Consider the following 22626-nt stretch of genomic DNA (forward strand, 5'->3'; position numbering starts at 1 on the left):
GTACCACTGCTCGCGGGTTGGTGTGCGCAGGGATTTGATTTAAACCACGCAGGGTCCCAGCAGGCTCCACAGCACAGCCTGGGGCTGGGTTTGCCAAGGGCTTCAGGCCCCTTAGAGGTCTGAGTGTGAAGAGGGCAGGGGGCGTCAGTTCTCTGTTGCTACTTTGACCTTCTGACTGAGTTTGTTTTCTCCCTGGAGAGGGGCAGGCTAAGCAAACAGTGAGTTCCTGGGACTCGAGGCTGCAGCCCAGCTCCAGAAGCAGCCACCGCAGCCTGCCTGAGCAGTCAGCCAAGGTTGGCGCTCCCAGCCACTCACCGCGATGCTGCTGGTCCCCGCGCTGATCCTGGGTTTGTTCTGCGGGGCCTTTGCAGCTGAAGGTGAGTCTCTGCTCTGCCCTCGGCCTGGGCGCCCTGCAGACAGGCAGTGAAATTGCTCCCTAGCGCTCGCTTTTGAGAGAGAGCAAACGGGGGGTTGGGCTTCTAGAGCCTGGGGCTAGTGAGTCCTCCGAGTGGAACCAAAGGAGCCCAGGAAAAAGCAGCAGCCAAGCTCCCAGCCAGCCTGCTGGGTTCTCGAAGACGTCAGGGGTGCCAGGCACCTCGGGGAGCCTGGACATGTTCTGTGCACAGGCTCTGTAAAGGGGCGGGCAGCCGCTGAGGCCCTTTCCCCCCACGGCAGCATTAGTTACACAGCGCCCCTGAAAGCCGGGAGGTGAGCAGGAAGGGTGGGGGCGAGGGGCCAGTGACAGACCGGGGCAGTGCCCGGGGCTGGCCTGCCACATACATGCGGCTGGGGCACGGCAGCCCTGGTGACGGGGCTGAAAATGGCTGTGCCGTTTGCACCCGCATCCAACCATCCCTGGCTGGTGGGAGAGCCGCTGGCCGCCCCCGGGCGCGGGCTCGTTGCGCCGTACGGAGGGGTCGCTGCGGCTACGCTTGCCTTGCTAGTGGTTGGCTGTTGCAGAGTCGTGCGTGGGCCGTTGCCAGGATGGCTTCAATTCCCAGTGGAAGTGCCAGTGCGACGCCCTCTGTATGTATTACCAGAGCTGCTGCAGTGACTACGCCAGCGCCTGCAAGCCGAAAGGTACCTGCCCCCCTCCGGAGCCCGCACGTCCCTCCCCCAGGGCCCATTAACAAGCAAGTCTGCCCTGTCCATATAGGAGGTGGCAGCCCCTGGCTTCCTGCCGTCGCCAGCGGTGGGCTGGTAGCGGGAGGGGAGCCGGGCTGCACCAGTGCGAAGGTCCGGTTTACGAGCGAGTTTTGCATGGGGCGATGTGCCTGGGGTCTGGCAGCCCGGCCAGCACAGCACATGGGCACCTTGGCCAGACAGCTTCTAGCAGCGGTTTTGGTCAGTGGGAAGCTCCATGAAGGGGCAGGTTGAACCTAAGCCCCCTTCACTGAGGGGCCCTGGTGAGTTTCAAGGCTCTGTCCTCGGGGGCAGTGGGCCTGGGGGCTAGAGACTGATTCAGGGGGTGCGGGGGGGTATGTCCGCTTCTTCCCATGCTGAATTGGAACGCTCTCCCGGCAGCACGGCAGAGCCCCGGCAAGGGCCAGGATGGCCAAGTGCCCAGGGCTGCTTGCTGGCTGGATCGTGCTCTAGCGATGAGCCTCTCTTGCCCTGTGCGCAGTGACCCGCGGGGACGTGTTTGCCTTTCCCGAGGACGACTACCTGGACTACAGCACCGACGTGCCCGGGGGCAAAGACATGGTGGTGCCCAGCACTTGGACAGACCCCCCAGCCACAGCCCCAGACCTCGTCGCTGCTCCCACGTTCGATCAGATCACAGAGTCGGTGCTGGACGGGCCTGAGTCAGGCAGTGACGTCCCCCCACTGGGCCCGACTGGGCCGGCGGAGGAGGAGGAGGAGGAGGAAGAGCTGTGCAGTGGGAAGCCCTTTGATGCATTCACGGACCTGAAGAACGGCTCTCTCTACGCGTTCCGAGGTACTGGCGCATGCGCCCTGGGTGCGGAGCAGGGGCTGCTGGCTCAGCGCGCTGGAGAGGGCGACACTGGGCACGGGCTCACGTCTGTCTTGGGTCACTCCCACTGGCCGGGCGCTTGGCGGGGAGGGTGGGTCTCAGCCCAGGGGACGGGACAGGTGGCCATGCCCACCAGACCCACCCTCACAGCTGGCACCAGCTGGGCCCTTGTTGGCAGCCTGGACTGACAGGCCTCGGCGACGGAGCGCCCCGAACACGCAGAACTGGGCTGCGCCGGCTGGGCCGCGCCGTGGGGTTGCTTGTGTTGCCGTGGCTGTCCTGGGCATGGCGAGAGGCTCCGGGTTGGAGCCAGCCCCTCACACTGTGCGCTCGGGGCAGGAAGACAGACTGCAAACAAAGCGGTGCGGGGGCTGCCCCCACCCTCCCCCCCACAGCTCCTGTCTCCCTTGTCGTCTCAGGGAAATACTTCTACGAACTGGACGAGAAGAGCGTGAGGCCCGGCTACCCCAAGCTCATCCGCGACGTCTGGGGCATCGAAGGGCCCGTCGACGCTGCCTTCACACGCATTAACTGTCAGGGCAAGACCTACGTTTTCAAGGTGGGGCAGCAGGCAGGGCTGCAGCGGCCTAAAGTCCTGCCAACGCTGACTCACGGCCTGACCTGAGCGTGAGCCACGCCGCCCCATTGGTCTGTGGGGCGTGGGCAGGCTGGCGTTGTGCCCGGCAGCGGGCGAGCATGGGCAGGGTCTGGCTCAGCTGGGGTGGACGCGTCGCGCCAGGGAATTTACGCAGCTCAGGGTTGTGGGTTCACGTCCCAGAGTCTTTCTGGCTCTTGAATGCAGCTCCCCAGGGCGGGACGTGCTGCCTGCGTCTGCCGGCAGGCCCGGCCCAGCAGCATCGCCCGCTGATGACCCTTCCTCGGCGCTGTCCCCCCAGGGCAGTCAGTACTGGCGTTTCGATGACGGCGTCCTGGACCCGGACTACCCCCGCAATATCTCCGACGGGTTCCAGGACATCCCCGACGACATCGACGCAGCCTTCGCCCTCCCGGCGCACAGCTACCATGGCAAGGAGAGGGTCTATTTCTTCAAAGGTAAAGGAGCTTCTTCCCCGGCCTGGCCCGGCTACCTCTCCCAGCCGTGCTGCCCCCCCAGGCCCAGCTCTCCCCGTGCCCACTGGGGCATGGTCCCCCCCACTCAGTTGGTGCTGAGCCCCAGTTGCCCACTCGCCCCGCTGTTCTCCATCGCTGAGCAGCGCGCTGGGCCCAGTCCCACAGCTGTGGGGCCCTCGCCTGCGCACCCAGGCAGAGGGGTGAGGTTAGCGCTGCACGTGGTCCTGGCACCCAGCTGTTCTGCAGCCACCACGCAGAGCTGTATTTTGCTGCCGTGAGGCCACGGGTCTCAGGGAACCCCTGCCTCCAGGGGCTGGCGTGTTACTGACACACCCGCTAGCACAAGACTTGTAACAGAATGAGCAGGGCTGGCCAGCGGCTGCGTGCCGGGGCGCGGCCGCTGCTGTGCTGAGTGGGATGCATGGAGCTGCCTGGTGCCGACTGACAGCCGGCGTGGGAAGGAGGCTGTGCCCTGGGCCCCAGAGCGGGCCAGCTGGAGGGCCGCCCCCCTGACAGGCTTCACGTCTTGCTCCTAGACAAGCGTTACTGGTCGTACGACTTTGCCAACCAGCCCAGCCGTCAGGACTGCGAGGTGTCCTCCCCGTCGCTGGTGTTCGACCACTACACGTTCATGCAGGGCGACAGCTGGGAAGACCTCTTCCAACTCCTCTTTGGGGACACCACGGGCGGTAAGGGGGGGAGAGGGGAACAGCCCAGCCGAGAGGTCTCTGCACCCAGCGGCTTGGGACGGGGAACCAGAGGCCACGAGCAGCATCCCTAGCAAGTGTGAGCCACACGGGGTGGGGCTGTGCAGAGAGGAAGTGACACAGGTCGGGAGTCGGGCAACCCAGGACAGGCAGAGCGAGGCGCCTGCGCCGGCTCTTAGACCCCAGTGCTCCGCACGGGGACCAGCCCCACCCCACACAGAGTCACGGGAGCGAGGGCCTTGCAGCATGCACCCCCACCCCGAAACACCTGCACACCCCAACCCCATGTCCCCAGCCTGCCCCATACACCGCCCCCCCCTGCCCCCACCTGCTGCCCCACACACCGGGGTACTTCACAGAGCAACCGGGTCGGGCAGTGCTGCAGGACGCAGCTTGGGGCTGTGCTAGTTAAACAGAGCGCGGGAGGGAGCAAAGATGGGTGGGAACCAGTGCTAGGCTCCAGGCTGGCTCAGCAGGCTGGGTCCTGCCATCCCGTCTCTGCCCAGACTCGCCTTGCCCTGGCACGGGGATTGGGGCGTCTCTGCTCCCCAGCTCCTTTCCTTCCCTGTCCCGGAGGTGCTGGGGCCACCTCTCCGAGTGCTGCCTGTGGCAAGACCATTCGGGCTGCTGCCCTCTGGCTGGGCCCCGCACCCCAGGGAGCCGTGCGGCCAGGCCTCCTGACCACCCTGTGTCTTCTGCCAGGTGGGGCCAGGGGGCCATGGCCCATCAGCAGAGAGTGGAGGGGGGTGCCGAGCAGTCTGGATGCTGCCATGGCCGGCAGGATATACGTCTCTTCGAGGACTCCCAGCTGGTCTCGCAAGAGGAAATCTCGCCGGCACCGCAAGCGGTTCAGGAGCCGGCGGCCAGCGACTCGCAGCTTCTGGAGCTGGCTGCAGGATGAGTCCGACTCCTCGGATGTGGACCCTGACTGGCTGCCCGGCGGCTCCCGGTGCCAGCCCATCCAGAGCGTCTACTTCTTTGTGGCAGGTGGGTCCATGGCCGTCAGCTCACCCAGCTGCTCTCCCAGCTGACTTGAACTATCCCACCCAGGGCTTGGCTCTGGCTCTGCCATGGAGACACGGGGCTGCCCTGCGGTTCTGCGGGCCTGACTGTGAGCGATGGGGCCTGCGGCTGATTTGTGGAGAGGCTGATGCGAGCAGACGGGGCGCCGCACGGCGGGGAGGGGAGCCGGAGCAGCTGGGACCCTGGGCAAGGAAGTCTTCCCAGAGAGGCAGGCTGGGCTCTAGCACGGGAATCAGGCGGCCCTGGCCAAAGCTGGGCGGGAAGCTTGCAGAGGCCGGCAGGGCCCGTTCAGCTCCTGCTCTCAGAGCTGCGGGGATGGGTGGGGTGAGCGGTGCCTGGGCGGCTCTGGGGCCCTGTTCCCGGGGGAGTGACATTCACGCCTTCTCGCCCTCAGACAAGTACTATCGCCTCAACCTGCACAGCAAGCGCGTGGATTTCGTGCGCCCTCGCTACCCACGCCCCACCGCGCAGTACTGGCTGGGCTGCCCGTCGCCGGGAGAGGGGAGCGCCTGAGGGGACGGGCTGCCGCCGCCCCACCGGAGCCAGCGCGCCGGGTCTTTCGCTAAAGGCAAATAAATGGGGAGCTCGGTGTCCGCCCCAGAGCGCGTCTGTCTGGGGCAGCAGGAGGGTCCTGGGCATGGAGGGGCAGGCTGCATCGCCTCTGTCGGCATGGCATGGCCAGGCCTGCCTCCCTCGAGCCAGCCGGGCCCCGGGGCCCGCGACAGCTGCCGGCCATGCACCCAGGCGTGGGGCTGAAAGCGCTACCGGGGATGGCTCAGTCCGGGGAGGTGAAGACCCCGCTTAGGGAGGCCAGGGGCGGCCGGCTCCAATCCGTGCTCCTCCCTGTCCATGGCTCAGGCGCTTTCCAGGGCCCATCTCCCAGGCTCCAGGGTGTCCCGTCCCTGGCCAGCAGTGTGCCCCACCGCCCTGTCCTCAGCGTCCTCACTCTCGGGCAGCCCCCCTCCAGCCGGAGCCCTGGGGCAGCAGGCAGTAGTGTGGGATCTGCTCCTTCAGCGCCTCCTCCAGCTGCAGCCCGGGGCCAGCGCCTGCTGCTGGGCGCAAAGCACAACGGGATTAGTGCCAGCCTGCCCCTCGGCTGCAGGGGGCCAGCGGCCCAGAGCTGGGGGAAAGGACACGACGTTGAGCTGGGCCCCGCCCAAGCCTGGAGATTCATGGCCATGGCGACTGGGAAGCCCCTGCCCCACGTTTCCCAGCCTCCCTTGTGCAAAGCATGCTGGGAAAGACTCGCAGTCTCTGCCCCCGAGGTCTCCCTGTGGGGAGCCAGGACAGCCCAGTTCTGACCCCGCCAGCCCACGTGGGCAGGAGCCAATCGGGAAACCGCCGCAGCTGCCCGAGCTCCCCGCTGTCACTGCTTACCTTGGCACCCTGGCTCCCCTGGCAGGGGTGGGGCTGACGGCACAACCTGCCCTTCGGGGCTTGGGGGAGGCTCAGGGCCCTGCGGCTGGACTTCTCTCAGGAGCAGGTACGAGCCAGCAGCGCTCTTGCTTTGGGCCAGGCTCCTGCAGCGCAAGCGAGGTCTGTGCTGAACGCTGGGGCCAGGCCGCTTAGCCGAGGCTGCGTGTGCAGCGAGCCTGGGGCCACCTGTCCCCACTGAGCCTCCGCCCCGCAGCAAATCCCGCCACAGCGCGCCTGCCTCCCCAGCCACAAGCGCCGCCGGGCGCCATGGCCGCACTCTCACCTTCTCCTGCAGAGTAGCCCAGGGGCCACAGGGTGTTGCTGGGGACAGGGCAGAGCCGGCTTCTCCCAAAGGCTGCCCTGGCCGGCCCCCTGGAACCTGGACCGGCTCTCGGCAGCAAGCACCTCCAGCGATGGCAGCTCCAGCAGCAGCTGGAAAGAGGAGCAGAGTCCTTAGGCTGAAGGCTGCCCCTGCCTGTTCCCAGCCAGGCTTGCAGGGGGTCGCCCCAGACCTGGGAGCTTTGGCAGGGGCGGCCCGGGGCGGCAGGACAGCCCAGCAGTGAGGGCAGATGGACGGGGCACACAGGCGTGGACAGGAGCCAGTGCCTGCAAGGGGACGAGGGCAGCCGAGGGAACGTGGCCCAGGCCTCCAGCCGAGAGACCTCCCCGTGTGCTGGGGCTTAGCTCTGTGCCAAGCTGGGTGCACCAGGGCCAGGCTGGAAGCTGCAGCAGGTGCCCGGATGGAAGGGAGATGGGAGTTCAGGCTCCAGGGCCCGTCCGTTCCCGGCCCTCGGCCCTCCTGCTCTCCACAGGCACTGGGCGCAGGCTCGGAGGCACCCAGGCCAGCATGCAGGACATGAGCAGAGCCCTGGTGCTGCTGGGGCGGGCCAGGCCTCGTGCGCCGAGTCGGACAGGAAGTGGGGACTCACATGGCCCCCCGGGGCTGCGCAGGGGGCTGGGCGGGGGCAGCGCAGAGCCGGGCTGCTGCAGGAGCCGTGGACATCTTCAGGGGAGCGTCTGCCCTGGCCCCAGCTGCTGAGGGCCGGGGGTGGGTCGAGGTGCCTGGAACACAAACGAGGCAAGTGGGATGGAGCAGGCAGGATTCCTTCCAGCTCAGCTCAGCCCAGCTCAGCCCAGCACGGCACGGCTCAGCGGCAGGTGAGGTGAGTCTGAGTCCTGGACTGAGAGCAGCACCTGGCGGGCGGGGTGGGGCATGGCAGGGGTGTCCAGTTTTCAGCGATTCGAGAGGGGGCCCCCCGCTGCCCCATTGCCCCTCGCCAGCTCCGTGAGCGTCTGTGCCAGTGCACAGTGCCCCTCCCGGGCAAGGTCCCGGCTGCTCGTCAGCTGGAGCTTCTCCCTCCTTGGCCAAGCCGGAAGACAGGGAGGGGCGAGCGCAGTGAGGGCCCCTCGCAGCCGTGGGTGCTGGGCCCCCCCCGTCCATTCACACAGGCGCTAGCGGGGCACCCAGGACGGCACACGCACAGGCCATTGCAGGGCCCAGAGCTGCCCTGCTCATTGTGCCCCCCTCCCCCAGTAATGCGCTGGCCCCCCTTGCCGGGTGTGGGTGGGCAGGACAGCGAGCGCAGGCTCATTCGCCCTGCCTAGCTGTGCTGGCTTTGCGGGGTGCAGGTCCCGCTCTGAGCTACGCCTGGCCTGCACCCCCCTTCCTGTGCCTGAGAGCCAGGCCTGCGGAGAGGGGCAGGCGCTGGGGCTCTGCCGGGAGGAGGGAAGGGCCGGCGGTGGTGCCCGGAGGGCAGGGCACGGCAGGGTCCAGGGCCTGGGTGGGAGATGTGGGGCTGCTAGTGAGCCCCTGCCGGAGGGCTGGGGACCGCCTGGCCTGAGGCTGAGCCCCTGTGCCAAGGCAGGAAGCGGGACGGGCGAGTCTCTGGCTTGGGGCAGTGGCTCCCAGCCCTTTACTCCCCTGGCCCGGCGGGAGGTCCCTTCCCTGAGCCTGAGGCGGAGATGGGCAGGGCCTCGCTGCCTGGGAGAGTCGCACCCTTGCAGGGCAGCAGCTGGTTTGAGGGGGCTGGGGAAGATGTGGCATGGCCTGCCCACCCCATTGCTCTGCCCGCGACCCCCGGCCTGCGTCCCAGGAACCAGGCAGCACCCGGGGCTCCCCGCGCATCAGGCTGGGGGGCAGCGCGGGGCCGGCCTGCCAGCAAGGTGCTGCTGAGCCTCCCCCGGCCCAGCCCTCGGAGGGGAACATCCTGCGGCTACCTCAGCTGCTCGGTCTCCGGCTCGCACGCCTGCAGGAGGCCATAGAGGCTGCGCCTGGCCGCGCCGGGTGCTCTCCTCTGGGCCCCGCTCTGCCCAGGGGCATGGCTCCCTCCCGGGCACTCGGGCAGCCCTGCGAGGAACAAGAGACAGCTGAGCCCAGCCGCTGGGTCAGCACTCAGGCCAGCGCCGGGGGGTAGCGGGGCCACGGTGCCCCTCTGTAGCCTCCCCACTCCGATCCCCTCGGGTGGCCCTTGATCCCTCTGACCCTCAGCCCCGCCCCCCAGCTGTGCGCACTTGTGGGGGCTGTGTGGGTGGCCGTGCTCTCGCCCAGGGTCCTGGGCAGCCGCAGCTGCTGGCGTAGGGAGAGGTTTTCCACCCGCAGGGCCTGGATCTCTTGCTCCAAACTTTGCAGCAGCTTCGCCCGGGAGACCTGGGAAATGAAAGGCATGAGGCTTAGCGGGGAGGGGGGTCCCACAGCTCAGGGAGCAGGCCCTGGCCACACGGGGCTGCGCCTGGGATGTTTGGGTGGGGTGAAGGCCAGAAGTATAACTGGGTTCAGAAGGACTGGCTGAGTTCCTGCAGGACAGGTCCGTCGGTGGCTGTTAGCCGGGGGGGGGCAGGGAGGCAAGGCCGTGCTCTGGGTGTCCCTAGCAGGGGCCGGATCACGTGAGCGTTGCCCGGTTCTGTTCGTTCCCGCTGACGCACCTGGCACCGGCCACTACAGGACACGGGGCTAGGCAGACCAGGCACTGAGCCAGGGTGGCTGGTCTCCTGCCCTGGGACGTCCTTGTGTTCAGAGCCCCCTGGCCTTACCCGCTGTGCCCGAGGCGTGGTGGTGACCTGCGTGGCCCGGCGGGCGAAGCGCAGCGTGCTCAGTGTCTCTGAGAGACAGCACGAGGCGGGGGAGATGCAGGCGACCTGCCAGACAAGGGAAGAGGTTGAGGGGTAGCCGGACCCTCGGCAGAGGGCTTCTGGAACGTCTCCCCCTCTCTCCCCCCGTGGCCCCAGGAGCTGGGGCTGTTCCTTGCAGTGACGTGACAGGTTCCCCGCATACAGTGGGCACAACCACCCTTCCCTGGAAGGCGCGTGGAGACCCTGACACAAGCAGCATGGAGGCAGGCGTGGGGAACAGCGTAGGGAGCCCTCGAAATGGCACCAGGCACCCGGGACAAGGCAGGCTCTGGCCCTGCTCCGTCCCAGCTCTGCAGCTGGGGGGCTCGGGCTCCAGGCCTCCCCCTGCCCAGTGCAGAGATGGGCCAGGCTCCTACCATGAGCGTGATCCCGGATCCGCCCAGGGGCTCTGCCAGCAGCTGGGTGAGCCGGCTGTCTCTGTAGGGGATGTGACGCCGCCTCCGTCTGGGTGCCGCCAGCAGAGAGATGCAGTGTCCTGCCGGGAGGACAGGCCATCACTTGCCTTGGCTCCAAGCCTGGAGCGCACAGACCAGCTCCAAGGCACAGCCCAGCCTGCAGCCAGCTGGGGCTTGCCCCCAGCACCAGGCCAGCCTGGCCCCTCTCTCTGGCCCGGGTGCAGAGGCCTTACCCAGGGCCAGGAGACTGCGGTTGATGTTGCTGGCCTCCACTAAGCGCGGCCCAGCGGAGCCCGTGTCCTTCACCCGCTCGCTGCCGGCCAGGTCCACGAAGCAGAGTGCGCCTTGCTGGCGGGCGCTCAGCTCCGGACTCACCTGTGGGGGGGGAGGGGCCTTAGCTCTCAGGTGTCCTCCATGTGCCTTCAGGGACACGCCAGCCCTGCAGCCTGGCCCGCGACCTGGGAGCTGCAGCGCACCCCCACCCCCCGCCAGGCCCAGCCAGACCAGGGACAGGCAGAAGCACCAGGCAGGCATCAGCCCAGAGCAGCCTCCCAGCAGGTGCCACCGTGCAGCTGAATCAGGGCCAGGGCTTTGGCCGCCCAATATTCCAAGGGCTCCCCATGCTGGAGTCTGCCCCCGAACTCCCCGCAGAGCCCCCTCCGCCTGGAGCTGCCCTGCGAATCCAGGCCGTCCAGTGCCACATGCCCCGAGGACCCTCTCGCTAGCCCACTCGGGCACGGTGCTGCCAAGGCAGCCGGCCCCCATGGGCGCAGGGTGGGCCAGGCCGGGCCCCGTGGGCTGGGACACGAACGACTCACGGCCTCGCGGCGGATGTGGATGGTCAGCAGGGCGTGGCTGCGGCTCGAGTGCCGGTTCAGTGCGTGTGCGGCGCTCTGCCGTCTCCGGGCACCTGGGAGCAGGAGGCGCAGGCAGTTCAGAGCCGGGCGGGACGTTAAACAGCCCCTGCCCTTGCCCTGCTCCGGGGCCTGTGCTCCCAGGGGCCCAGATTTTGCTACAGGCGGCCCCTCTGCCGCTCCAGGGATGCGGGATGGAGACTCTTCCCTCGGCGGCTGGGTCTGAGCTAGTGCAGGCTTTTCCCAGCTGGCCGCTGCCTGTCCCCCCGGGCTGCCAGGCCTGTCCTGGAGAACGGCTGGTGGCCCAGGCCAGAGTGATGCCACGGTGCGAGCAGCACGCTCCAGCACCAGACAAGTCTGGGCTGTGCCAGGGTCTGCTCGTGGGAGGAGCAGGGACCCTGCGCCCAGCCTCGTGGCCCCCCATCACTAGCCACAGCAAAAGGGAAGTCACTAGCCCCCCAGCCCCCAGTCACCAGGGGCCCCTGGTGCACTGGGCTCATTGCCCACAGTCTGCAGAGCCCTGGGGCTCCACTCGCGGGCCGGCCGGCCTGCGCCCTCTGCCCTCCCCAGAGCCCTGCGGGGCTGGAGACCAGATGCCCCGTGCGGCACCTTTCTGCAGCAGGTCCATGATGCCCTCCAGGCTCTCGAACTCCACGGTGAGCAAGTTCTCCACGTAGAAGCCCCTCGTTTTGCTCCATCGCACGGGCAGGGGCCTGAGAGGCCCTGGGCTCAGCAGGTCCCTCACCTGGACAGAGGAGAGGAGCAACAGCGGGTGGGAAGGGACAGGGACGCCCGGAGGACGCGGTGAGTGTGAAGGACGGCTCGGCCTGGGTCTCTGTCTGTGCCCATTAGCCGGCCCTGCGCGTGGGTCGGGCCAGGGGCTCCGGGTGCTGCTGGAGGGGCCCTACCTGCTCGTTGTGTATCTCCACGTAGGAGGCGCTGAGAACGAGGCCGGGTCCGTGGCATTGGGTCTGCTCCAGGAGACACACAAAGGACCTTTGCATCAGCCCCAGGCGGCAGGGAGACACCGGCTGAACCTCGCTCTGCAGGGAGGGGAGGAGACCGGCTGGATAGGGATGCCCTGAGCTTCCACCCCTAGCCAGGGCTCCTGCCCCGTGCCTCACAGCGCCCCCTGCTGGCAGAGGTGGGCACTCCCCAGCCAGGCCCCGCCCCCTCCCCAGCCAGGCCCCGCCCCCTTCACCATTGTGCCCCCTGCTGGGAGAGGGGGGCTCATGCACCAGGAGGCCAGCAGGGCTCTGAATGGAGGGTCTCTTACCTGGGCGACGGGTCCCATTAGGGTGTACGTCTTTCCAGAGCCTGTTTGTCCAAACGCAAAGGCAGTGCAGGAAAACCTGCGTGGGGGGGGCAGAGGCGCTGCTGAGCTCCTGCATTGTTCCTTGGAGGGTGCAAGGGCGCTCTCTCCTGGCGGAGCCGGGTAACGCAGACATGCCCAGTGGTAGGAACAGCTGGTGGTGGCCTGGCCCCAGGCACAAGGTGGTGCCTGAGAGCAGGTGTGGGTGCAGGTGTGGCTGGGGTGACTCACTGAAGGCAGCTGCGGGTGTGGGCTGGATGTTGCTGGGGAGGGCGGCCACAAATGGGCGTGGGGGCTGGTGGCTGCATGCGCCTGGGGCCGGGGGGAGGCCGGGCTGAGGCGAGGTGCGTGGCGATAGACTGCTGCAGACGGCTGTTGGGGTGAGGGGAGCAGGGGGTGGTGCAGGGGGCGCAGCAGCACGTGCATGGCTGGCTGGGGGCTATGGGGGAGGGGGAGCACACTCTCCAGTCAGGGTTGCTCAGACTCACCCACTTGTTGCCAGCTCTATGAGGTGCTTCATCCCGCTGCCTTCAAACACCCCTTCCTGGGACGTGCCTGCATCGAACGCTGCACTTACCCTGAAGGCTGTCTCCTGCCCGGCCGCATTCACCTGGCCCAGGGAGAGAAGAACTGGCTCAGGATCAGGCCCACTCGGCCCCCTAGCTGCGACCTCTGCAGGGCAGGGCAGGGCAGGGCACTCACATGGACCGTGTCGTCCCCAAGGCAGTGCACCACGCTCTGGGCCCCTCTGTGGCGCTCTGGGCAGGTCAGGGGCCGAACCCTAGCCAAAGGGAAAGGCGTCATTCACTGTGCGGCGTGCAGGCACCCCCCTCATCCCAGGTGCCGGCCCTAAACCCGGCCTTTGCCCCTGCACCATCAGCCTGCCTCCTCCTTCAGCTCCCCCCCCCATCCTATCTGGGCCACCGGTGCTTTGTGGGCAGATTGCTGCTCTGCTTCCCGTAGCACCAACATCCAATGAGTGACCACACGTCCCTGAGCCCCAGGTCTCTGTCCCCAGCCTTCCCAGCCTCTTCCCCTGCCCTCACCTGGCCACCACCCGGAGGTGAGTTTCCGTCCCGGCGCTGGGATCATCCCGTTCCCCTGCTGGGCTCCTGGGGAAACAAACAGCGAGGGGAGCAGGGATGTGGCACCGTCCCTCTGTGACAAACAGCCCTGAGCCAGCGGGCGGCAGGAGCCAGGCTCACGGGGCCGTGCAGCCACTCAGGCTTTGGGCTCCTTCGCTCTGGGCTCCAGCGTCTCCCAGCCCCTCACCAGCTGCAGCACTGGCACGTCCCATGCGCCGGGGGCTGCTGCCCAGGGAAGGGGTTCGCAGAGGACTGCAGCACCAGGTGCAGAGGACTAGGAGACTCCAGGGTCCCTAGCGCCCTTTGCCTCCCCTAGGCTGAGAGGATCTGTGGTCCTTGCCCCCTGCCAGGACTGGTGCCCGTGTGTGGCCCCAGAGCGATGGCATGGCATCCCCGCAAGCTCCCGGGACTCTTACCGCTCAGCTAGCTGTCGTGGCTTGGCTCCTGCACCCGCCTTGGGCTCCATCGCCAAGTCCCACAGCTCTCCTCTGAGGGGAAAGCTACAGCCCTTCCCCAGCCAGAACCAACGCCAACCAGCCCAGAGCTGCCCAAGCAAAACAAGTGCCAGCTCCCCAGTTAAATATTCACCTGCTCGCCCATCCCCCAGGCCCTTCAGGCTGGGTCCTGGCTCAGAAAGCAGCCAGCTGCCAGGGAGGCGCCTTGAGGGGGCTCAGTCTGAGCCCACCTGTGGCTGGAAGTTGTCCGGAGCCAGCCCCTTTCACAGGTGCCCCGCCTCGTTGCTGTGGGGCAGGAAGAGGGGCCTGACCTCCAGCCAGTCTGGCAGCTGCAATCAGGCAGTGCCCGCGGGAGCCTCGCTGCACAGCTCAGGGCTGGCGGAAACGCAGCCGCCAGACAAGTGCCAGGGACATTGCAGAGCGCCGCGTGGCAGCCAGGAAGGGTCCACAACTCGCTGGCCCCTCCCTGCCACGAGGGCCCTGCACACTGGCGGTGCTGGGCGCCCAGCGAGTCCTGCCCGCCGCAGAGAGGCCTGGTGTCTCCCGCCCCACACAGACCAGGCCAGAAACACTTGGTGATGAGCTCTGCCTGCCCTTGGCTGGGAGCCCCCCCACCAGCTGGCAGTGCCCCACGCCTTCCCACAACCTCCCCGCTGGCACTTACACCAGAAGCCTTGCTTTGGTCCCCTTTCTCCCTTTCTCCCCTTCCCCATTCTGCTTCTCCGGCTGGTTGGCTAATTCACACTGAATCCACCTTCCATCAGATGCAGTGAGACGGGGTCCGGGGAGGGACACTAGTGGAATGGCGTAAATACAGAACAGAACTATTTCTTGGACAAGTCAGCCTTTTCTGCGTTATTATTGGTAATTCCACCACTTCCATCTGGTAATGGATCAACGCCATTGCTTGAATTCTTGTTGGTCCCAAGAGACCTAAAAAACTGACTCTTATTGTCCTTAACTCTGCTGGCCTTAGCTTCCTCTTTGGGTGCCTTTGCTTCCCTTATCAACTTTCTACACCTCCCAGTTTCTGATTTATGTTCATTACTGCCAAATTCCCCTTTCTTTTGTTTGTGCCCCAGGAGGTGAGGTGAGGTGAGGTGAGGTGGAAAGGGGGCACAATAGGATCTCCTGGGTCACACAATACATCACCCCTTCCCTCCCAGCTGCTCATACTGAGCCTCCTTCCCCCGCTGGCTCACAGTTTTGCCTTTTCTCTTTTTCTTTTAAAATCGAAACCCCGGTGCCTGCGCACACCAAGGTGGGAGGCAGCGCCCGGCTAATTCCCCCTGGGCTCAGAGGAAGGGAGGCGCTGCTGCCCAGTGCCTGGGCGCTGCGTTCCTCAGCCACCCTGACAGCCCCTGGGCCAGCTCTTGCTGTCCACACCTGGCAGGGCAGGGCCTGGCCGCACGCCCCGCAGGAGGAGGGAATGCAGCAGCTGAAAAGTGGCCTGAGCCCTCGGGGGCCTCAGGGCTGGGAGACAGCAGGCCAGGGGCGCTGGGCGGCTCAGGGCACCGGGGCCGGGCTAGCGCAGCCCGAGCCTGCGGAGCCCACAGACAGCCGGGTGCCTGGCAGGGGGCAGTGGGCAGGGGCCGGGCTGGGATCCCCGCCGGCTGTCGGAGCGGCGGGATCAAAGCCGGCTCCGCGCAGCCCTGGGCGGTCCCAGACACCTGGGGGGGCGGGCTGGGCTGGGCTGGGCTGGGGGCGATAAAAGGCCCAGGGAGCCGCCGGGCGGCCGCGCTGAGCCGGCAGCCACGGGAGGCAGCGCGGGGACCCCGGCAGGAGGATGAGCGGGGCTGGCCCCGCGCCCGGCCCGGCCCGCGCCCTCGGTCCGCTCCGCGCCTTCCCCGACGGAGCCTCCAGCCGCTGCCCCGCGCCCGCCCGGGCCGAGCCCCGCGCAGGTGGGTGCCGGGGGCGGGCGGCGGCGGCGGGGGGGGGGGTTCCCGGGACGCGGTCCCTGGGGGCCCGGGCTGAGCGCTCTGCCCCACTTCTGCCCCGCAGGGAGCCGCGCCCCGGCGGGGCCCCGGCGGAGGAAGCGAACCACGTTCAGCCGCGGGCAGCTGAGCGAGCTGGAGCGGGTCTTCGCCGCCCTGCCCTACCCGGACATCGGCACCCGCGAGCGCTTGGCCGAGCGCACGCAGCTGCCCGAGGCCAAGATCCAGGTGAGCCGGGCCGGGCCGGGCCGGGCCATGCCGCGCCGGGCGCACGCGGTGTCTGAGCCGCCGGCTCCGCGCCCGGGGTCGGGTCCCGCGGCCCCCCGAGGCGGCGCCCCAGGGCTGAGCCGCGGCCCGGCCGCCCCGTCAATCACGGCCCGTCTCTCCCCAGGTCTGGTTCCAGAACCGCCGCGCTCGCAGGATCAGGAGCGGGCAGCTGGAGCGGCCCGGCGGCAGGAGGGCTCTGGCCCGCAAACCGGCCCCCTCCCGCCCGCTGCAGCCCCACGGCCGAGGGGCCAGAAGCCGGCCGCTGCCGGAGCTCGGCCTGCCTGGCGGCTCCCCCCAGCAGTGCCCGGGCCAGGCGCTGCCGAGCCCGGCCTCCGCTTTCCAGGGGCAGCCGCTGTGGGAGGAGAGCCGCCAGCCCCCGCGCAGCCAGGGCGGAGCCCCGCGGCCTCTGGCCAGCCCCAGCCCGGCAGCGGGGCAGGGAGCGGAGCTGGTGGCGGGCGAGGGGCTCTCCTGCTGGGACGTGTTCCCCGCCCAGACCTCCCTCGGGTACATCTCCGACCTCATCTACAACGCAGCCATCGTCACCAACCTGGGCGAGCCCTAGGCCTGGCCCCAGCAGCGGGGGCGCTCCAGGGGCTGCGGGGGGGGGGCTGCCCTCAGGCCTGGACCCTCCAGCTCCTGTGGCGTTTGGCGCGGAGCAGCTGGCAGCAGGCACTGGGTGAGACCGTCCGACCCGCGGTGCCAGCTGGGACCTGCTGCCCACGGACATGGGGGCAAGCGAGGCCAGGGAGGAGATGCTGCCACACCTGGGAACCGCCCTGATCTGTGTCTGCTCCTACCCACCACGGCATCTAACCACTAGGCAGGGCAGCCATCACTGGCCTGGACAGCAGTTGGGCCCCGCATCGCAGGACATGAAGGGTTAAGGATCTGAATCCCTGCGGTGGTACCTGGCTGAATTAATCTGGAGGGAGGCTCTGTTCCCAGGGGTTAGCAGCGGGCTGACCTCTGCATCCTGGCTTTCTTGGGCGTGTGTGCTTCAAAAGCAATTCCGCAGCAATAATAAACGAGTAGCCATGCCCTCCCTGGCTTGGCGCTGTCATTTTCATTAGAACCGAAGTATTATTGCACTGACTCCTTAAGATCTTTGCAATTCCATCAAATATCGAAAGGCAGGTCTGTGCCGCAGGCTGGCAAAGCGGGGCTGCAGCCTGGGCCTGCATATCACAATCAGCCGTAATACCAACTAATCTGTCAGAAAAATACCTTAATCTCAGGCTGTATTTGCAGATGATTGTGGAGGGGCCTGGCCATGGAATTTATCCACATTACCTAATCCCGGTGCCATGTCACATTTCCAGGTTACAACATAGATTTGCACGTATCAGAAATATTAAAGCATGTTTTTAGAAGGGGCTTAGCAGACATCAGAACATTAATCAACAGTGTTAGCGCCTGGCACGCTGCCCACCTGCTGCCCCTCCTGGGCCAGGCTGGGCCTCTGGGAGCCACCGGCCTCAGCAGGCTGCGGACAAGGGGGAGGGGCGGCAGCACTGGTGAGATGGGGTCAAGGCTCAGGCCTGCCCCAGTGGGGCCAGTGTTGGTTCCCCATGGTCAGCAGCAAATCCAGCCTGTATGTGCAACGTGGCCTGCAGGGCATAGCGTCCTTCCAGCCCCCCTCGGCCTGGCAGCAGTAGAGCCCATGCAGGCTTGTGTTGCGCCTGGGAAGGCCCTTCTCTTTGCCTGGCAGGTACTGCAAATGGGAGCATGGGGTGGGGGAAGCCAGGTGCCTGCCTTCCTCTCTCAAGCAGGGAATCCCTCTGCTGCCTGGTAGCTTTGCTGCCAGCGATCACTGCAGGCCCTGCTGTGTCTGATACCTGGGTGCAGGGACATGTGCTGCTGCCACTGCTGCTGGCCCACGCTGAGCTGGGATTCTGGGCCAGGTTTCCAGCCGTTGGGGGCAGGCCTGTAAACTCTTTACCCCAAACCCCTGCAACAGCGGGAGGCCCCGGGCCCGGCCAGACAGGCACTGCACAGGGATCGTGGCGCTGACAGACCCAGCCCTGCTCACCTGTTGGGGGCTATGTGCAGGGTGAATTGCTGAGCCCCAGCGGCAAGTATTCAAAAGCCACGAATCAGGCCCCCAGAGTCACAAGCCTGGCTTAAAAATCCTGACATTCATCAAAATAACGGTGGGCGGGAGGGGTCTCGTCTCTGCTGTTGGGCTGCGTCGGCAGGGCGCACGTGGGTCACGTTTTCAAGCTTTTCTCTGCACCCAGGCGGGCTGGACGCTACGCCTGCTCGTTTGCAATGAAAGCCGAGATTCTCCCTAATCCCAGGCGCTGGAGCCTTAGGAGCAACATCCACTATTGCAAGCTGCTCCGCTTGACAACAGTCGCTGGGTCTCTCCTGCAGCAGTAGCGGCGTCTTTGATTCTGGTGCGGAGCAGGGAGCAGGATTTCTTACTGTGCTCAACAGGCTTGTGCTGCTGGGGAAACGCAGAACCCGGAACTCACAGCTTGGCCGCTACGGGCTAGATCCTGCACTGCTGAAGTTGATGGGAATGGCCCTGCACCCTGAGAGAGAGAGGCAGTGATCTCAGGTAGTCTGTACACTCTGCGCATAGCTGTGCTGTGTTTGCACTGAGGTGGCATCTCCGGGACTCCCAGTTGCCTGGTGAGTCACCTTTCAAAGCTTCATTTGTAACTCCAAGACTCCCAGGGCCCATCACGTCTAGGGAACAAGAACCAGGAACGGACTCACTGGGCGCCCTGCGTGTGCTTCCTACAAAGCCATACCATTGAGCCACTCCCTGGGGCTGCGAAGCGCGGGGGGCGGGAGCGGGGACCTCCCTGCAGAGCTGCACGGACAATTCTAGGTGCTTTTTGGAAGGTCAGGGAATAAACCCCCAACGTCACACCTGAAATAGAAGCTGAGTCCCCACACGCACCGATGTGGCTGTGACAGGTGAGCCGGGGTGGAGGGGTCAGAGCTCAGCTGGCTCCTGTGAGGGGGGTTCTGGGGCTCAGGTGCTGCGGGCTGCTAACAAAGCATGCTGGGTATAAAAAGGCCCATTTACCTCCCTGGGTCTGGGCGCGTGCAGGCAGGGGCTAGGCTTTGCTGTTCTCTTCTCTGCCAAGTGGTGACAGGGCAGGGCAGGCTCAGCTCGCCTCCCTCCAGGGAGAGAAGGGGCTCCACGTGTCATGACAGGAGCAGGACAAGGGGCCAGGTAGGAGCCTATGCAGAGTGGGGCATTACTGAGAGTGGGTCATCCAGCCCCTGAGGAGACGTGTAGGTCAGGGCTTTTGTTGTCCCTCCTTTTGGATTGTCTCAAATTACCCTGGAAGGGGGAGATTTTTGGTTCAGCAGGAGGCTAAACCACCCAACCACCGAAGAACCGGGCACCAGCTGCCTCAGACGATAGCCAGGTAAGTGCCCCTCTGCGGTGGGACAGGTGGAAGCCTCACCCTGAAGCCAGGGTCTACTTAAGATGGACTCAGGCAAACTGAGTGAGCAGCTGGGTGAATCCTACCTAGACAAGCGTAAGAGGGAGCTCAAACCATGGTGCGAGCCAACAGTCTGCCCGGCTTGTGACCTGCACGGAGCAGGTCTCACACGCCTTTTATTGTACACACGCAGGGCTCGTTTGCATTGCCTAGACTGGGTGAGGATCCAAGCTGCTGGAGCTCCTGTCAGACGGCTGCAAACCATTGCCCGGGATGTACTTAGAGGCAAACACGATGTTACGCAGCCGACCCTGCGCCAGCGTTTACAGTGCCAGCACTTGCGGCTCTTGCTGGGCAGGGCAGACGCCCATGGGCTTGGGCTTTAACAAGCCTTCCCTTTCGCCAGGGATCGTTCCTGGGGGCGGAGGCCACTCAGCTCGCTCCCCGCTGGGGGGGGGGGGGATGACAAAGGAAGGGAGAGGCTAGTCTTTGTCCCAGTGGCACCTGCTGCATTAGCCCCCCTTCTCCCCTGCCATGAAGTGGGGCTGACCAGAGCTGGGGTAGTTCATAGATTCCAGGGCCAGAAGGGCCCATTGTGATCGGAGGCTGGCTGCCTGTAGCGCACAGGCCAGAGAACTGCCCCAACTCTTTCCTCGAGCTGAGCTTTTAGAACAGCCCAGCTGTGATGGAGAATCCACCAGGACCCTTGGAGGAGGAGAAAGGCTGGTGCGTGGGTTGATCCCAGGATGACTGAGATGCCAAGAGGCTGCACCAAGCGAGGCATTTCCAGTGGAGCTAGGGACGTGTTAGCACCGTTCTACAAAGCGCTGGTGAGTGCTCGTCTGCAATACCGGGTGCAGTTCTGCTCTCTCGTGTTTTAAAGAAAGAAATTCAGACTGGAACAGGTGCAGAGAGAAGCTACTAAGCTGATCAGCGGAATGGAAAATAGCTGGTCTCTAACCACCGGAGGAGTGATGTTCTGGAACTGCCCGCCCATGGGCGCAGTAGGGGCAAAAGCCCTAGCTGGCGTCAAGGCCGAGCTTGGTACGTTTATGGAGTGGATGATGTGATGAGGCTGCCTGCAATGGCACGTGGCCCATCTGACGCTAGCAGCAAGTATCCAATGGCCAGAGACGGGCACTAGCTGGGCAGGTGCTGTGTTACTAGAGAATTCTATTCCAGGAGTGTGTCTGGTCGGCTTGCTGACATGATCAGTCTAACTGATGGCCAGATTTGGGAGTGGGAAGGAATTCTGCCCCAAGTCAGTTTAGCAGAGACTCTGGGGATTTTTGTTTTCCTGTGCAGTGTATGGGTCACTTGCTGGTTTAAACTAGAGTAAATGGTGGATTCTCTGTAACGTGAAGTCTTTAAATCATGAGTTGAAGATGTCAATAATTCATCAGCGGGGATGGGCCTGCTACGGAAGGGGGTGGGTGAGGTTTTGTGACTTGTGATGTGTAGGTCAGATGAGCAGATCACAGGGGTCCCTTCTCGTCTTAAAGTCTGAGTCTAACTTGTTCCAATGGTTAATTACTCACAATTGAACATGCACACCTTACTTCCAGTCTGAACGGCTCGCTTCAACTTCCAGCCACTGGAGCCTGTTAGACCTTCTGCTGCGGGCCTCGAGCCCATTTCTAAATAGCTGTTCTCCACGTAGGTACTTCTAGCCTGTGCTTGTCACCCCGACCCTTCCCTTTGCTAAACACCGTGACTGAGCTCTTTGATTCTGTCCCTACCAGGCATGTTTTCTAATCCTTGACTCTTTCGCGTGGCTCTTCTCTAAACCCTCGCCAAAGTATCACCATCTCCCCTGAATTGTGGACACAGAACTGGACACAGGATTCCAGCAGCGGTCGCACCAGTACCACATACAGAGGTAAAATAACCTCCCTCCTCCTACTCGGGAGTCCCCGGTTTATACATCCCAGGATCACATGAGCTCTTTTGTACAGCATCACACCGGGAGCCTGTGTTCAGCTGAGTATCCACCACAACCCCCAAATCCTGTCCAGAGTCGCTGCTCCGTGGGATCGAGTCCCCTGACTTGTAAGCATGGCTGAGTCTTTGTTCCTAGACCTGTATGTTTACAGTTAGCCACACTGCACACACATTGTTTAGTTGCACCCAATTTTATCAAGCGATCCAGATTGAGAGAGAGAGAGAGAGGTCGACCTATTTTTGGTTGCCTTACAGCCACTGCATTAATTACTGTGGTGGCTGATGTTCACACTGCCCTCCTGGGTTGGTGCTGCGCGTCCGCACCAGGAGCACATTCACCCACCTAAGAGAGGCCGTGTGGGGAGCTGACAACCTGATCGCTCAGCTCCGCTGGCAGCTCCCTGCCAGGAGCCAGGCTGCCCCACAGGCTCCTGGAGGACTGACCCTCCCCGTTCCCTGCCAGGAGCTGCAGGAAGCGGCCCGGGGCTTCTGCCCAGATTTCTTGCCAATTTCATGGCTGCAAATTGACAAGCATGATGGCCAACAGCCAACGTAAGGAACGCGGTGTCTACATTGACGCTGCGCTGCCCTGACTACAGCGACATAAGCCCTACACCTCTCGCTGAGGTGGTTTGATGTCAGCATAGCAGAGGAGCTCCATCCCTGGGAGGAGCATTTCAGGATGCACACCTCCACAAAACTCTGTCATGTAGCCCAGCCCTTGGTCTAGGACAGGCTGGGCTAAGGAGTCAGACCAAGGGTCCATCTAGCCCAGTATCCTGGCTCTGACAGTGCCCAGTGCTTCAGAGGGATAGCGCAGAACAGGGCAATTCTGAGCAATCCATTCCCCGCTGTCCAGTCCCAGTGTCTGGCAGTTTAGGGGCACCCAGAGCACAGGGCTGTACCCCTGACCATTCTGGCTAATGGCCATTGATGGACTTGTCCTCCATGAACTCCTCATTCCTTTTGAACCCAGTTATACTTCTGGCCTTCACAACATCCCCGGCACAGGGTGTATGCGCGTTGTGACGAAATACTTCCTTTTGTTTGTTTTAAATCTGCTGCCTGTTAATTTCATCAGATGACCCCTGGCTCTTGTGTTACGTGAAGGGGTAAATAACACTTCCTTATTCGCTTTCTCAATACCTGTCATGATTTTATAGACCTCTATCGTATCCCCCCTAGTCAACTCTTGTCTAAGATGAACATTCATAGTATTTTTAAACTCTTATGTGGAAAAAGTCCCATGCCGCTAACCATTCTTGTTGCCTTTCTAATAATATCTCTTGAGAGGGGACAACCAGACCCACACCCATTATTTAAGGTGTGGGAGTGCCATGGATTTATATAGTGGTATTGTGATATTTTCTATTTTATTATCTCTCTTTCCTAATGGTTGCTAACACTGTTAGCTTTTTTGACCACTGCTGCACATTGAGCACATTTTCAGAGAACTATCCACAATGACTCCAAGATCCTTCTTGAGTGGTAACAGCTAATTTAGACTCCATCATTTTGTATGCATAGTTGGGATTAGTTTTTCCAATATGCATTACTTTGCATTTATCAAGATTGAATTTCATCTGCCATTTTGTTGCCCAGTCACCCAGTTTTGTAAGATCTCTGTGTAACTCTTCACGGTCTGCTTTGGACTTAAC

The 22626-nt window shown here is 64.3% G+C and overlaps 3 protein-coding genes across 4 annotated transcripts; 2 read left to right on the forward strand and 1 right to left on the reverse strand.

Moving 5' to 3' along the window:
* Window positions 1–5365, forward strand: VTN (vitronectin). Of its 2 annotated transcripts, XM_067565956.1 has the most exons (9): window positions 1–16; window positions 199–377; window positions 961–1080; window positions 1625–1939; window positions 2395–2534; window positions 2872–3028; window positions 3583–3735; window positions 4456–4740; window positions 5171–5365. In XM_067565956.1, the coding sequence occupies exons 2-9, from the start codon at window positions 320–322 to the stop codon at window positions 5287–5289; spliced, it is 1347 nt and encodes a 448-aa protein (XP_067422057.1). In that variant the 5' UTR covers window positions 1–16; window positions 199–319; the 3' UTR covers window positions 5290–5365. The 2 variants fall into 2 exon arrangements, with proteins under 2 accessions (XP_067422057.1, XP_067422056.1); XM_067565955.1 differs by lacking the exon at window positions 1–16 and having other exon boundaries at window positions 35–377.
* Window positions 5366–5513: 148 nt separating this feature from the next.
* On the reverse strand, window positions 5514–13440 carry KIF12 (kinesin family member 12). The gene is made up of 17 exons (XM_067565957.1): window positions 13384–13440; window positions 12929–12994; window positions 12585–12663; window positions 12371–12492; window positions 11847–11922; window positions 11479–11613; window positions 11180–11315; window positions 10535–10626; window positions 9950–10091; window positions 9678–9796; window positions 9223–9327; window positions 8704–8839; window positions 8410–8539; window positions 7122–7254; window positions 6476–6612; window positions 6154–6296; window positions 5514–5825 (listed from the first exon to the last, which is right to left on the reverse strand). Exons 1-17 carry the CDS (start codon window positions 13431–13433, stop codon window positions 5719–5721), a joined length of 1908 nt encoding a protein of 635 aa, XP_067422058.1. The 5' UTR covers window positions 13434–13440; the 3' UTR covers window positions 5514–5718.
* Window positions 13441–15168: 1728 nt separating this feature from the next.
* SEBOX (SEBOX homeobox) lies at window positions 15169–17561 on the forward strand. The gene is made up of 3 exons (XM_067565958.1): window positions 15169–15323; window positions 15424–15584; window positions 15748–17561. Exons 1-3 carry the CDS (start codon window positions 15209–15211, stop codon window positions 16183–16185), a joined length of 714 nt encoding a protein of 237 aa, XP_067422059.1. The 5' UTR covers window positions 15169–15208; the 3' UTR covers window positions 16186–17561.
* The last annotated feature ends 5065 nt before the right edge of the window (window positions 17562–22626 follow it).

Source organism: Emydura macquarii, unplaced genomic scaffold (assembly GCF_026122565.2).
Source record: "Emydura macquarii macquarii isolate MOO-44397 ecotype Brisbane River unplaced genomic scaffold, CSIRO-AGI_Emac_v2 contig_2699, whole genome shotgun sequence".
In the NCBI taxonomy this organism is placed as follows: domain Eukaryota; kingdom Metazoa; phylum Chordata; order Testudines; family Chelidae; genus Emydura; species Emydura macquarii.

Coding starts and splice junctions, on each gene's coding strand:
- VTN (XM_067565956.1), top strand. CDS start 320: ATGCTGCTGGTCCCCGCGCTGATCCTGGGTTTGTTCTGCGGGGCCTTT. Junction 2,535..2,871: donor GCAAGACCTACGTTTTCAAG/GTGGGGCAGCAG, acceptor CTGTCCCCCCAG/GGCAGTCAGTACTGGCGTTT. Junction 4,741..5,170: donor CGTCTACTTCTTTGTGGCAG/GTGGGTCCATGG, acceptor TCTCGCCCTCAG/ACAAGTACTATCGCCTCAAC.
- KIF12 (XM_067565957.1), bottom strand. CDS start 13,433: ATGGAGCCCAAGGCGGGTGCAGGAGCCAAGCCACGACAGCTAGCTGAG. Junction 12,493..12,584: donor TTGGGGACGACACGGTCCAT/GTGAGTGCCCTG, acceptor TCCCTGGGCCAG/GTGAATGCGGCCGGGCAGGA. Junction 11,614..11,846: donor TAATGGGACCCGTCGCCCAG/GTAAGAGACCCT, acceptor CCCTCCCTGCAG/AGCGAGGTTCAGCCGGTGTC.
- SEBOX (XM_067565958.1), top strand. CDS start 15,209: ATGAGCGGGGCTGGCCCCGCGCCCGGCCCGGCCCGCGCCCTCGGTCCG. Junction 15,324..15,423: donor CCGGGCCGAGCCCCGCGCAG/GTGGGTGCCGGG, acceptor TCTGCCCCGCAG/GGAGCCGCGCCCCGGCGGGG. Junction 15,585..15,747: donor TGCCCGAGGCCAAGATCCAG/GTGAGCCGGGCC, acceptor GTCTCTCCCCAG/GTCTGGTTCCAGAACCGCCG.